The following is a 15699-nucleotide window of genomic DNA, read 5'->3' as shown; positions in this document are numbered from 1 at the left end:
CTGGAGGAAAACCAAACTAGAGGTATTTCGTATTGCTTGGCGGGAAAGTAACCTATCCTACAGAAAAACATTAAAAACGGCTAGATACGATTACTTTTCTTCTCTTTTAGAAGAAAACAAACATAACCCCAGGTATTTATTCAATACAGTGGCTAAATTAACGAAAAATAAAGCCTCAACAAGTGTTGACCTTTCCCAACACCACAGCAGTAATGACTTTATGAACTACTTTACTTCTAAAGAGAGATAAAATTGCAACCATTCAGCCCTCAGCTACAGTATCACATCAGACAGTGCACTATAGACCCCCTGAGGAACAGTTCCACTCATTCTCTACTATAGGAGAGGAAGAATTGTATAAACTTGTTAAATCATCTAAACCAACAACATGTATGTTAGACCCTATACCATCTAAGCTCCTAAAAGAGGGGCTTCCAGAAGTCATAGATCCTCTTCTGACTATTATTAATTCCTCATTGTCATTAGGATATGTCCCCAAAACCTTCAAACTGGCTGTTATTAAGCCTCTCATCAAAAAACCACAACTTGACCCCAAAGAACTAGTTAATTATAGACCAATCTCGAATCTCCCTTTTCTGTCCAAGATACTAGAAAAGGTGGTATCCTCACAATTATATTCCTTCTTAGAGAAAAATGGTACCATATTTTGCAGACTATAAGTCACACCTGAGTATAAGTCGCATCAGTCCAAAAATACGTCATGATGAGGAAAAAAACATATATAAGTCGCACTGGACTATAAGTCGCATTTATTTAGAACCAAGAACCAAGAGAAAACATTACCGTCTACAGCCGCGAGAGGGCACTCTATGTCTTCAGTGTAGACTACAGGAGCACTGAGCAGCATAGAGCGCCCTCTCGCGGCTGGAGACGGTAATGTTTTCTATTGGTTAATTTCTCTTGGTTCATTATTTCGGTTCATGTCAAATTAATTTTGATAAATAAGTCGCACCTGACTATAAGTCGCAGAACCAGCCAAACAATGAAAAAAAGTGCGACTTATAGTCCGGAAAATACGGTATATGTGAGGATTTCCAGTCAGGATTTAGACCGTATCATAGTACTGAGACTGCTCTTCTTAGAGTTACAAATGATCTGCTCTTATCATCTGATCGTGGGTGTATCTCTCTATTAGTTTTATTGGATCTTAATGCTGCGTTTGACACAATTGACCACAACATTCTTTTGCATAGACTTGAACACTTAGTTGGCATCAATGGAAGTGCATTAGCATGGTTTAAATCGTACTTATATGACCGCTATCAGTTCGTAGCAGTGAATGAAGATGTATCATATCGATCACAAGTGCAGTATGGAGTACCTCAAGGCTCCGTACTAGGGCCGCTACTCTTCACGCTTTATATGTTACCCTTGGGAGATATCATCAGGAAACATGATGTTAGCTTTCACTGTTATGCTGATGATACTCAGCTCTATATTTCTTCGCAGCCCCGTGAAACACACCAATTTGAAGAACTAATGGAATGCATAATCGATATAAAAAACTGGATGACAAGTAATTTCTTACTGCTAAATTCTGAAAAAACAGAGGTGTTAATTATAGGACCTAAAAACTCCGCTTGTAATAACCTAGAACACTGTCTAAGACTTGATGGTTGCTCTGTCAATTCTTCGTCATCAGTTAGGAACCTAAGTGTGCTATTTGAGCGCAATCTTTCTTTAGAAAGCCACGTTTCTAGCATTTGTAAAACTGCATTTTTCCATCTCAAAAATATATCTAAATTACGTCCTATGCTCTCAATGTCAAATGCAGAAATGTTAATCCATGCATTTATGACCTCAAGGTTAGATTATTGTAATGCTTTATTGGGTGGTTGTTCTGCACGCTTAGTAAACAAACTACAGCTAGTCCAAAATGCAGCAGCAAGAGTTCTTACTAGAACCAGGAAGTATGACCATATTAGCCCGGTCCTGTCAACACTGCACTGGCTCCCTATGAAACATCGTATAGATTTTAAAATATTGCTTATTACTTATAAAGCCCTGAATGGTTTAGCACCTCAGTATTTGAATGAGCTCCTTTTACATTATAATCCTCTACGTCCGCTACGTTCTCAAAACTCAGGCAATTTGATAATACCTAGAATATCAAAATCAACTGCGGGCGGCAGATCCTTTTCCTATTTGCCGCCTAAACTCTGGAATAACCTACCTAACATTGTTCGGGAGGCAGACACACTCTTGCAGTTTAAATCTAGATTAAAGACCCATCTCTTTAACCTGGCTTACACATAACATACTAATATGCTTTTAATATCCAAATCCGTTAAAGGATTTTTAGGCTGCATTAATTATGTAAACCGGAACCGGAAACACTTTCCATAACACCCTATGTACTTGCTACATCATTAGAAGAATGGCATCTACGTTAATATTTGTCTATTTCTCTCTTATTCCGAGGTCACCGTAGCCACCAGATCCAGTCTGTATCCAGATCAGAGGGTCACTGCAGTCACCCGGATCCAGTACGTATCCAGACCAGATGGTGGATCAGCACCTAGAAAGGACCTCTACATCCCTGAAAGACAGCGGAGACCAGGACAACTAGAGCCCCAGATACAGATCCTCTGTAAAGACCTTGTCTCAGAGGACCACCAGGACAAGACCACATGAAACGGATGATTCTTCTGCACAATCTGACTTTGCTGCAGCCTGGAATTGAACTACTGGTTTCGTCTCTTCAGAGGAGAACTGGCCCCCCCAACTGAGCCTGGTTTCTCCCAAGGTTTTTTTCTCCATTCTGTCACCGATGGAGTTTCGGTTCCTTGCTGCTGTCGCCTCTGGCTTGCTTAGTTGGGGTCACTTCATCTACAGCGATATCGTTGACTTGATTGCAAATAAATGCACAGACACTATTTAACTGAACAGAGATGACATCACTGAATTCAATGATGAAATGCCTTTAACTATCATTTTGCATTATTGACCCACTGTTTTCCTAATGAATGTTGTTCAGTTGCTTTGACGCAATGTATTTTGTTTAAAGCGCTATATAAATAAAGGTGACTTGACTTGACTTGACTTAACCTTAGTGTAATGAGCACTGATGGAGCTGTCTTATCTAAATGAGGTCTGCAGGCAGAGTGGGTTTTCGGGCCCATCTGTCCATTTGCAAAGCCAGATGCGTGGGCTGTATGAGTAGTTGTAATAGAAAAGTAGTTGGTATTAAGGTAATTGGTATAAAGCATGATGATTGGACACACAAACTCAATCATTCCAGGTCTCATGTGGTCTCACTGCAATCAGTGGATCTTTGAGAGGAAGCGAATAATAAATTAAGTCTGCTTCCTTTTGAAGATGCAGTCATAATCAGAACAAAGGCTCGGAAAATGAATAAAAAATAACCTCAACCATCCTGAGCCTGTGATGACCCCGAACCAGAACAAAATTGTACAGATGTAAGCAGGATACAAATATAGCAGGAAAAAAATTCTTACTGGTTTTAAGTGCTAAAAACACATCAAATCCAAAAGTTAACTGAAATCATAATCATTTTATTTTACCCCCCCCCCCCCATTATTTTATCCTGTTTCAAATATGAAAAAGAAAACGTATTCAAAAATAGGAAGCAGTACACATTCCCATTAAAGAACGACTGATCAGGGCAACTTGTTGTGATGTAGTATGTAATAAAAAAAGTCAGGTGATCCATTTACGAAAGATTTATAGCCAAGGGAAACTCACTGCCAATTTGCATATGCAAATACTGTTCATTCAAATCGGATTTGCTAAGTCTAACAAGTTTGCCCATGTTCTGGCACAAAAAAGGGGAAAGAGACGATCAAAAAAACAAGAAGTGGTAATTAATAGTGGATTTGAGATGGTGTTTGAAGAGAATGAGGAAGCATGTAAAAAAACACCTTCATTTATCTAATGGATTTCAAGCAGAACAAAGTACTGGAGTGTTACGACAACAGTTCTTTTGCCTGCAGGCGTTCTGTCTTGTTTTACAGAGTTTCTGAGTACAAATGGATGGGAGTTGCTGGCTCTGTGTTTACAGACATCTTGTGCCAGGATAAATATATGGCTCTGGACTAGTGCTGGATTATGGACCAGGACAGTGGGGCCACTGTCAGGGACCTCCAAAACTTCAGGCTGCACGACCTGAGACTTGAGATTAACAGAGAGAGTTGGTCACTAGACTCCAAGCCCTAAAGTGCGTAAAGTCCCTTGTCCAACAAAAGGGTGCTAGTGCCAGAGTCAGTGCAGCCATAGAACATATTATTTTCATGTACAGGAAAATAACATATAATATTAAGATATATTATTTCTATGAAATATGTACACTACTGTTCAAAGTTTGGGGTCAGTAAAGCCAAGTTCACACTACTGGATTTTAAGCACGATTAAAGCCGGATTTGCAAATCAACGAGCTTGCGTAAATTTTTTCTTTTTTTTCTCTTTCCCTCACTGAAGACACCACATGGTGACTGACCCACAACAGAGTTGCGTGGTGAGGATTTTACCATCTGGCAGGAGTGTGCGAACAGGGAATAAAGTGTGACTGTGAGCTGAAAACCTCTGAACAGATGCCCAATGGCTGAGTGGGACTTAACAGAAAAAAAGTTCCCTGCAGCACTAACAAGTGGATCCAAAATTCTTTCAATATCAGACAAAAGACCCCGAACTATAGAGATTTTGCAGTAGCCAGAGTAGAACTAAAACAGGAGTGGTGCTTTCTCCTTTTGGTCCGAAACGGCATCCTGCTAAGGGAACTAACAAAGCACTTTTGAGCTATTAACTTGGCTCCCTTTAATCTCAAATGAAAACTGTGGGCCCTTACATGCTCCCCGGATGTTTTTTCACAGCCATTATGGTCGAGGTGTTGTATTAGAGTGGACGGGTGGTGTGGAAAACTCACTGGGGCTTGTAGGCTAGTTAGACTAGAGCCAAACACAAAGCTTGCACCAGAACTTTTCTGCTGATTATTCACAGCCTTTATGCTCAGACACCTAAGGGCATTAAGTGTGCCAGTGCCTTGGATAAGAAGTGTAAGTGGAGGGGCAGGAGATGGAAAATGCAAGAGGTGGCAGAAATAGTCTACTTCACAGTCACCTGCATATAAAAAGAAAGAAAAAGAAAAACTTCCAATCTGCACCATTTTTCATGTCTTAAGCCTCATGTCTGTGTTTCTAGGGTGACTCAAAAACCGTGGCATTCTCATTCTGTCCCATCTCACAGGAAAATGTTATTGCTCAAGAACTAGTAGGTATCAACTTTGTCTCAGTTGTTTATCCTGAAATTTCTTAGGAGACATAAAAATATAAATAAATGAGGCATTTTTAAAAAATACATTAAAGGGTATAAAATTATAAAATTAACGTGGATAGCATGGCTCATATCATGAGCTTGAGATAATTGGATGAAGTGAAAGTATAAAGTTTATGACTTGTTATTGCAGACATTGGTATCTTGGCAAACCTGAACTCAGTTTGTTATATTGTTAAAATGTCATCTTCTAAGATTAGGAAGACTAATATTAAAATAATTTATTATTTTTTAATCATGCATAGTTATAGTAAGTTACATTTACAAAACCGTCAATTTTTAAATTTAGTCCTTTTGTTTCATCTAGTTGGCCGCCACTTTAGTCTTGAAGCAAAACCAATTATTTACCTATTGTCTAGCAGAAACTACAAAGATAATAAAGAGATCATTTCCTTATCTTTCTCTGCCCTGCAAGAGTAACCGCTGAGTTTCAGGGAATAAATAATTATGTCTTTAGCATAAGTCAGAATAGAGATAAAATTATCTGAATACAAAAACCTGAAGTGTGAGCTGGGAAAAGTTGGCACCTTCAACGGAGAGACCACAACTGTTTCCAAGAGATGCCTCTCTCGACTTCTCTTCATCCCTGCACTTCAGGTCTAATTTTTCAGCTACAATGCACTGTTGTTTGGAAACCTCACACATTCTCATGGTAGAGCAGTTTAAACATAATTCTGCCTTTATTAGATGTCGCACAATCATACATACAGTGTTTAAGCGTGTGTGTGTGTGTGTGTGTGTGTATAGAGTATGTGCCGGCATTCTCTGTAATTAGCAAGCCTTAGCATGTTTATTTTTAATTGGATGTCAGTTACACAAATTACGTGGCAGATAAAGAAGAACCTCTCTCACTCCTCCATTCAAGCATTTGGTTTGTGTGCTTCTAGTTATGTACTAACAAGCTTTCAAAGAGATGAACATTGCATAATAGGATAAGTAATAAAAAAGCAATAAAATGAGCTGCATATATTCATTCATTATCATCAACTGCCATGAAATCACAGCAACAATCACACATGCAGCAGGTGAGAATGAAAGGAACAAAAAAAGAAGTATCATGCCCTTTCAAACAGGCATTTGCCCCCTTAGATTGTTTGGATTCTGAGTGTAAATTCCAAAAAACAAATACATTTGCATATATAATGAGCTTTTTCGTTTTTTCTTACCTTTCTTCACGGTTCTGGCCCACACAAACACGTCCTCCATGGCGGGGAGTGGGGTTGCTGCAGGAACGTTGCCGGACCTGGAATCCAATCCCGCAGCTGGTGCTGCAAAGAGCCCATGCCGTCCATGGTGTCCATGCCCCGTTTCTGAGGATGGATATGTTATGGCAGTAATCACTAATCAAATGCTTGCACAGCTGGCTGGTATAAACTGACCTTCAGTTTGTTAAATGAGGATCTTTTTGTTAAGACTGTTCTAAGCCTTCTTACAATGGAAAGAATATTTTTCTATGAAATGATTTAGTCTGGAAAATTAGAATCACATGGCAACATATTTTTTTAAAATTGCTTTTTCATGGCATGGTATGGAAGCTTGTTTCTATTTGAGAGTGAAAATTGATACAGGAAATTATATTTAAAAAATGTAATTTACAAATAAATTAAGTCACACTACAGGATATAAAATCACATTACGATAAACTTTCCTATTAGGAAGATACACATGCATTTACAAGACATTAAAGTTACATTATGAGACGGCTTACAAGAAATTTTGCAATTGTGAAATACAAAGTTGGCATTATGAGAAATAAAATCTGAAAATTACAAATGTCGGATTTAAAATTACAATTATGAGACATCAAGTCACAATTATGAGATAAAATCACAACTGTGAAATATTAATTTGAAATTTTGGAACAAAAAACAGTAATAATTAAAAAAAAAACTCAAGGCACAATTGCGAAAAATTACTCACATTACTCAGATATAAAATGACAATTACAAAAATTCAAGTTGTAATCTTGAGACAAAAAGACTTTGTAAGATGTAAAGTTTGCAAAATCACAACTGTGAATTTGTGAGATATAAATACAACTACGCAAATCAATGCACAATTGCAAAATTTAGACACTTGATATGATTATGAGATATAAAGTCGCAATTATTAGAAATAAAATAAAAATTGTGAAACATGAAGTTACAATTGTCATATTTAAAATTGAAATTCTCAGATTTAAAATGATAATCCTCTTCCGTGTCTGTTGTGAGAGAGAGTTCAAAACAAAGCAGTTTGTGATATCCGGTCCGCGAACGAATCATTCGATGTAACCGGATCTTTTTGAACCAGTTCACTAAGAACTGAATTGTTTTAAACAGAACGAGTCAGTCTATTGTTCGTTATCTGGCTCGGCTCGGTGTTCATCTTCAGTTCTCTCTTCACAGCAGTTCAGTCAATGAACTGTTTGAGTAAATGAATTACTCCGGGATATTGGTTTGTTTGAACTCAGAGGGAGTGTCAGCCACATTAAAAAAGTTAACAGCTTAAGTCATTTGTGGATTAATGCGTATTGGAGACGCGAACCGTTTAAAATAAATCAGTTCGATTTGGTGAACTGGTTCAAAAAGATCCGGTTACATTGAATGATTCGTTCGCGAACCGGATATCACAAACTGCTTAGTTTTGAACTCTCTCTCACAACAGACACGGAAGAGAAGACAATGCTGAATAAAGTTGTAGTTTTTGCTATTTTTGGACCAAAATGTATTTTCAATGCTTCAAAAAATTCTAACTGACCCTCTGATGTCACATGGAGTACTTTGAGGATGTTCTTCTTACCTTTCTGGACATGGACAGTAGACCGTACACACAGCTTCAATGGAGGGACTGAGAGCTCTCGGACTAAATCTAAAATATCTTAAACTGTGTTCCAAAGATAAACGGAGGTCTTACGGGTTTGGAACAACATGAGGGTAAGTTATTAATGACATAATTTTGCTATTTGGGGGAACTAACCCTTTAAAGGTGTATGTGTAACTTCCTGTTTGTGCTTTATTCTTTATATGGACATTTGTATACCTGGAGCAGTTGGCCACCTCAACACTGATTCCTTGGCATGGCTGCCCTCCACACTGAGGGCTCGGGCTGTCACACGCTCGAGTCCGACACTGGCATGAACCAACACTGCCCCCATCACTATGACTGCAAGCTTTCCATCCTGACCAGGCTCCAAAATGACCATCCACAGTCACATTCCTCACCTAAACACACACATACATAACCGCACACAACAGAAAGAGAGCACATAAATAGAAAATGGGCACAGGAACAAGTAAACAAAATATGAATGCAAATAAATGATTACTGCAGATAAGGTCACATTTGCCAGTTATTAGATGAATCCAAACTAAAATATAACTTTCAGCATATTACATTTGTAATTGCTGAAAATACCACGGGCTCCTCTTTGGAAAATGAACACGCTTTACAATGAGCAAATATTTTCATTTGAGGCCTTATATGAGAATGTAGTAATGAATAGTAAATGCAATTTTGTGATTGCACTCTGGTTATTAACATCTGAGGTATCAGATAAAGGACAACATATTTTATGAACAAAAGGAGAAGGTAATGTTGTCTAGCACATAAACCACGATGAGTTCTGTGGAAAAGATTGTCAATGGATTATGGATAGAGAAGAATAAATTACCCTATATGTGGAGATAAGTTGTTTGTGCTCTTTGTGTACAGAACGCATAAGACTGTCACATTTCCAGTGTGGTGGAAAAGTAAAAATGAACCTCATTTTCAAAAGTCTTGGTTTTCCTTTAAATATAGATGGGGTTTCCACCAATTTTAGGACAGGGTTGATACAGTAAGTTAATGTTTTTCCAAACAAATGTGGTTCTTTGTTTATTGCTATACCGTGTCAGCCTCCAGATGGGCTTTGTGAATGAAGTTTGTCTCCATCTAGCCTTATTGTGCTCTACTACTTAAGTCATTTTAGATCTGTCACTCAACCTCAGACACCTGGACACAATCCTACCCTGCAGATGAACACGTAAAAAAATATATGGGTGTATTATTCAAAAGGAATATGTCAAATGACCAGGATGTGGTAGTGTATGTGCTATCTTTACAGAAAAAGTTTTTTTGTGTGTGCGCGTATGTGTGTGTTTGGTTGAATTGTATTTTATATAAAATGATTTTCTTGGATGTTGTTAGTAATATAGTATATATATATATATATATATATATATATATATATATATATATATATATATATATATATATATACACAGTACAGACCAAAAGTTTGGACACACCTTCTCATTCAAAGAGTTTTCTTTATTTTCATGACGATGAAAATTGTAGATTCACACTGAAGGCATCAAAACTATGAATTAACACATGTGGAATTATATATGGAATTATATACATAACAAAAAAGTGTGAAACAACTGAAAATATGTCACATTCTAGGTTCTTCAAAGTAGCCACCTTTTGCTTTGATTACTGCTTTGCACACTCTTGGCATTCTCTTGATGAGCTTCAAGAGGTAGTCACCTGAAATGGTCTTCCAACAGTCTTGAAGGAGTTCCCCGAGAGATGCTTAGCACTTGTTGGCCCTTTTGCCTTCACTCTGCGGTCCAGCTCACCCCTAAACCATCTGGATTGGGTTCAGGTCCGGTGACTGTGGAGGCCAGGTCATCTGGCGCAGCACCCCATCACTCTCCTTCTTGGTCAAATAGCCCTTGATGCCTTCAGTGTGACTCTACAATTCTCATAGTCATGAAAATAAAGAAAACTCTTTGAATGAGAAGGTGTGTCTAAACTTTTGGTCTGTACTGTATATATAAATAAACATTGTCAGAATTTGAATCAACTATCATAAACTTTTTCGGTTATATAACCTTTTCGGAATGGTTGATTACTTTTTAACAATTTCACATAACTAACCTTGTAAAAGAAGGTGAATGAAATTGGATCATTTTGCAGGCGGATTCAAATCAGCATCTTCCATGTGAGCACCTCAGCTTAAGTTTGTGGCACATTTTTGATTTCACAATTTTAAAGGATATCTGGACCTCAAAATGTGTAACCAATATGTGTAAACAACACATGTGAGACTAAATCAATATAATGCTTGCATCCTAGTGACTCTGAGACCGAAGCCACCCACACTTTTACACTTCTCGGTTTGTGTTAAACAATTCCATGCTGCTTTCTTCAGGCAGCGTGGGAAGCAACTTGCTATTACACAAAATGTCATTTCTCAGCTAAAGCTACAAGCTTCAAGGTCTTTTACCTAAAGACCCTGTGAGACTGCAACAATGCCTGATATAGTTTATAGTATTTGGGTGTCTGTGTGTGTGTGGATTGTGCTTTCAGATGTGGTATCACACAAAACACTGCATGTAACCTTTAGAACATAAAACCACGTGAAGAGCAAGTGTCTAAATATTTTCAGAGCCACTGTACATGGGAGGGACGTGATGGATTGGACGAAGATTCTGGGAGTGATTTACAGGCTCGGAGGCCTCAGGCAGGGGCACATGTAAGCACAAAGGAGTGTGGGAATATAAAGCCATGTTACCAGAGAATGCCATTCAACAGAAACATGGCTGATGGCAAATTCTGTTGCGCTTTGTTTCTTTGCACACAAGCGCTATTTACTTTTAGCCTTATATTCTCTTTTTGAGTTGAGGAGGAGGAAAAGTTTGTTTTACTGCAAAAGCAGCAATACATCAGATCTGCACTGTCTCAGCATTGTCTGTCCATCACCTGCAATGCTTCCTCAACATTGTTATAAAACACTACTAAGAGTATCTGCTGTTATGAGAAAAAAAGTTGATCTTGCAAGTTACAGTTGAAGTTACAGTTACAGTGCATTTGTCACTGTTCTTCACGAACAGACTTGATCAGCATCAAGAGTCTTCATAGGAAAAAACATTTGGCTTTGAGGGCTGAAGCACTGCGTGAATTATTGAAGTGCATTCTGGATACTCACAGGACACCGCGTGATGCTTTGTTCCCATTGGCTCATGCTGACGCTTTCTTCCAGGGTGGTGCATTTCTTGAGCACCAGATCCCAGCCGCAGTATGGATCTCTGGCCCCCACACAGGCACTGAGAGAGAGAGAGAGAGAGAGAGAGAGAGAGAGAGAGAGAGAGAGAGAGAGAGAGAGAAGAAAGAACAGATGCTCATCGTAATACAAAAGTTTATGGCAACATTAATCAACTGAAAGAAGGCAAAAGAAGAGCAGAAGTGAAGAGGTCATGTAACGAGAAATCCAAATTTCCCTATCGAAGCATACTATTCATAGGTTTTTACAACTAACAACTTCCTTCCCAGTCCAAAAACATCATATATTCCATTAAACCACAAATAAGGCTTATTAAATCCTTTCTGACATCAGAAACTTGAAAACTTTAACCACCAGAAACCTAAAAAAAGAACAAAATAGGACAGATCGCATTGTTCATACACCAGTAGAACTAAAAAATAAAAAAATAAATTAATATCAAATTGTGAAAGTCCACTAAAAATATGTTGTCTCAGACAGTGTGTAGCACCTAAAGCTCTGCACATCCTTCTGAAAAAGACATTTACATAAAGGTCTTAAAGGGATAATCCACACCAAAATTACAATTTTGTCATTAATCACTTACCCCTATGTGGTTCCAAACCCGTTAAAGCTTCATTTGTCTTCGGAACACAATTTAAGATATTTTGGATGAAAACTGGGAGGCTTGTGACTGTCCCATAGACTGCCAAGTAAGTTACGCTGTCAAAGTCCAGAAAAGTATGAAAGACGTCATCAGAATAGTCCATCTGCCATCAGTGGTTCAACCGTAACATTATGAAGCGACGAGAATACATTTTGTACACAAAGAAAACAAAAATAACAACAGTGTAACTTACTTGGCAGTCTATGGAAAGTAAAAAGCCTCCTGGATTTCATCCAAAATATCTTAAATTGTGTTCCGAAGTCGAACAAAGCTTTTAAAGGTTAGGAAAGATATGGGGGTAAGTGTTAATGACAAAAATGTATTATGGGGTGGAGTATCCCTTTAAAAGCACAGGGTTTACAATAGCATGTTTAACTATAAAAGAGAAAGATGTGTTGAAAAATTAAATTATGACACTAAGTAGAGCAGAAGAGTTGAATAACTTTATCTGTGTACCTCTGGGAGATAAACAGAATGATAAAAACATATGATATGAACTCTCTAAAAAGTTAAACACCTTAAAGAGCACACATGCTTCTTATTATGAATATTGCTTACTTTGGCATAACTTAATCTGGCAATATTTCCCTTGAGTGCTTGTAATAACTATAATCAGAAACAGAAAAGAGCCCTGAGATGCATCACATAGCTTTTCAAACTCATTGAGAACTATCGCAGCAGTCATCAGCATGGATGGAAAGATGAAGCCAAGCATTCATTGCTGTAAAATTTAGAGTACAGTGACACTGCAATGTGTGTGTCAGCAGTGTAAACCAGGCACTTTAAAATTGCCCTGTGACTTTATTAAAAGAAAACTTGCATCAATTCCCCTTTTTGGTGTCAGAAAGTATAGAGGTGTGAGTAATTGACCTCTCCCGATCTTAAGAGGATAGGAAAAGCAAATCAGGCAAATCTCAGCTCAAATTCACATAACTCAGAGCTTTTCATTGGGATGCAAATGGAGAGGGATGATGAAGAGGCTGCCATCTCCTCTTATGAGCAGAGATTAGAGAAGTGCTCTTGATATGAAGGCCTGGAGGCACAGTGTCAAACATGATGATTGTTCTTTGTTGCCCTCTGGCAGAGGATCTTTGTGACATTACGTTTATTCTTGTGCAGTGAAAAAAAAATTAAGTTGCAGGCATGTATGCATACGTAAGATTAGTAGCACAATTTATCTTGCCAGGGATCAAAACTTTGGTATTATTAAAAGCAATCACCAAATGAGACTTACATTTAACTTGTCACATAAAATTTGAAATTTTCAAGGAAAACTAATGGGTAACACTTTGGTTTGTCAACATTAGTTTAATAATTTATTATGAAATATTTGATTGGCTACAGATTTACCAAGCTGTCATTAAATCAGTATATATATATATATATATATATATATATATATATATATATATATATAAAAAGGGAAAACACGCCTAAGCTGGATATAGGCTACAGCAGTTGGCTTAATTAAATAGCACAACAGGCACCTCTCTTTTAACACAGACTTTTAAGAAGGGATGGATGTTTGCTTCAAGTGATAGCCAGAAATTACATTATCTTGTTGTATGTGTGTCATTTTCTTTAAGTTTTCTGACTAAAAGCAACCAAAAAGCCATTTTAAAGTGGTTAAGCAAATAAAAATAAAAATAATAATAATAATAATAGGCAGGGATCCCAGACCAATACAGTTAGTGTGCCTCCTCTATTTTAAAACCCATGAGCTGCCACTGATACCAACATATTTCAGCAAGTAAATACTGTAAATTCACATTAATTCAAAAACAAACATGAATTAACAATTAAAAGATAGTATAAAGCATCAACCTAAATTAATAAATGCTGTAAAATGGTCCACTGTTAACAAAGTTAACAAATTTAAACTTATTAAAAAGGGTGACAAAAAAAAAAAAATAGCTACAAGCCTTGGACTTGATTTTACTCTTTAAGAGTACACATAAAAGAAAAGTTGTGTTAGGTGCAAAAAGTTATTGTAATTTGATGAAAGGGTCTATATAAAAAAAAAAGGATAAAGGATCCGTCAAAAAAAAAGTATCCTAAAAGTCCATATAATCTGTTCATTATTTAAACCTTAATCAGGTTAGATGCCATATTGAATTTAACATGGATGAGGCAGTTAAAGATAGACTTAAGGCCCATTCACACTAAGAAGGATAACTATAAAGATGGGGTGGTGCTAGCGCAGTGGATAAGACACATGTCCTTGGTGTGAGAGACCCGGGTTCAAATCCACTGTGAGACACCAATGTGTCCCTGAGCAAGACACTTAACCCCTAGTTGCTCCAGAGGTGTGTGATCTCTGACATATGTGGCAATTGTAAGGCGCTTTGGATAAAAGCGTCAGCTAAGTGAATAAATGTAAATGTAAATGTAAATAAAGATAATTATATTAGGCTCCACACCAGCAGACGATATCGTCTGTTTATTTTAAGCAAAGTCTTGTCGTACCGCTTTAAATTCTTGAGCACATTATAGCAGGATTGATTCTGATCGCCTGTCAATGTTTTTATCATTCATCCGCTGGAAAAAAATCATTCTGACAGTGATTTGAAGAATATTGTTTCTTTGTGCCTTTATTGTTATAGCTGCGATGTGAACTCATCTATTCTTTAATACAGAGAACAATTTTTAGAACTATCTTTATTGTTACCTTTACATCGTACTTGGTGTGAGGCCTTTACTGTGTTTACAATGGAAAGGACTGTATTAAGGTTATGTAATTTTCACAACTGCTGTTTTTTGAGAAATATATTTTATCACCTAAAAAATCAGAATGTTGCTAAATGACAGGAAAATCCATTACTTTTGTCCCTCACAGCCTCGTTTTCATTCCTGTCAAAACTGGCGTTAAAGGGGTCAAGCGCAAGTGTGTTTGCTAGTTTCAGTCCAGCGCCATTCGCATTTTCCAGTTCAGCACCACGTCGTTTAATTAGCAAATGCATTTGCACTTGGTGTGCATTAGCAAATGCACTTAATATGTTCGTTTGGAAACACGAAAATGTACATATTTTCCGCATACAAAATATTGCATTCAGTCATTCGGTACACACGTGCACCGTACCGAAAGCCCTGTACCAAAACGGTCCGGTACGAATACACGTACCGTTACACCCCTAATGGATAGTCATTGCGTGTATTAGAATTAGGTTACCTATTTGCAATTCAGCCTATTACTACTAATAATGATGAATGAAATTCTACTTCATCCCACGCCTTCTTTACCTCAGGAAGCTTTGGTGGATTCCTGCTTGTCCCGTAGATGATCTGCTCGTGCGCTTTAACTTCGCGCACGAGCAGATCGGTTTCTTCGCTTTAGAAGCGTTCAGCTTTTCAGCAAACAAATTCTGCCATGTAAATAGCGATCCACCATGGTGCGAGTACATCTCACTCTTAAAGGGGATGGGAGATGACACTCTGATTGGTTTATTGAATGTTATGCCCATTACTTATTAAGAGAATAGGGACAACCCATTCCAAAAATGTGCCCCGGCGCACGGACCATTTTTCCATCGTTAAAATAGCAAAAGTGGATTTGGACACGCCCTGAATGGACCTGCACAGTGGGCTTTACACTTTGCGTTTAGATCGTTAAAATAGGGCCCCGAATGTTCTTTTTAGCAATGTCATATGACCCCTTTAATGAGGTCTATTCTAAGTCATCTAGAAAATACACCTTTTGAGTTCCACAGAAGAAAGT

At 37.7% G+C, this 15699-nt stretch overlaps 1 protein-coding gene across 4 annotated transcripts in view; it reads right to left on the bottom strand.

The window, feature by feature from the left end:
- Window positions 1-15699, bottom strand: part of LOC132123776 (semaphorin-5A-like) — a 183344-nt gene that overhangs the window by 61336 nt on the left and 106309 nt on the right. For all 4 annotated transcript variants that reach the window (XM_059534408.1, XM_059534407.1, XM_059534410.1 and 1 more), the window contains 3 exons: window positions 11264-11381; window positions 8332-8513; window positions 6477-6620 (listed from right to left, as the gene is read on the bottom strand). In XM_059534408.1, the coding sequence (XP_059390391.1) occupies window positions 6477-6620; window positions 8332-8513; window positions 11264-11381 (444 nt within the window). The remainder of the gene's footprint in view (window positions 1-6476; window positions 6621-8331; window positions 8514-11263; window positions 11382-15699) is intronic.

Source organism: Carassius carassius, chromosome 42 (genome assembly GCF_963082965.1).
Source record: "Carassius carassius chromosome 42, fCarCar2.1, whole genome shotgun sequence".
Lineage (NCBI taxonomy): Eukaryota > Metazoa > Chordata > Actinopteri > Cypriniformes > Cyprinidae > Carassius > Carassius carassius.
This window is presented reverse-complemented; position numbering and strand designations above follow the sequence as displayed.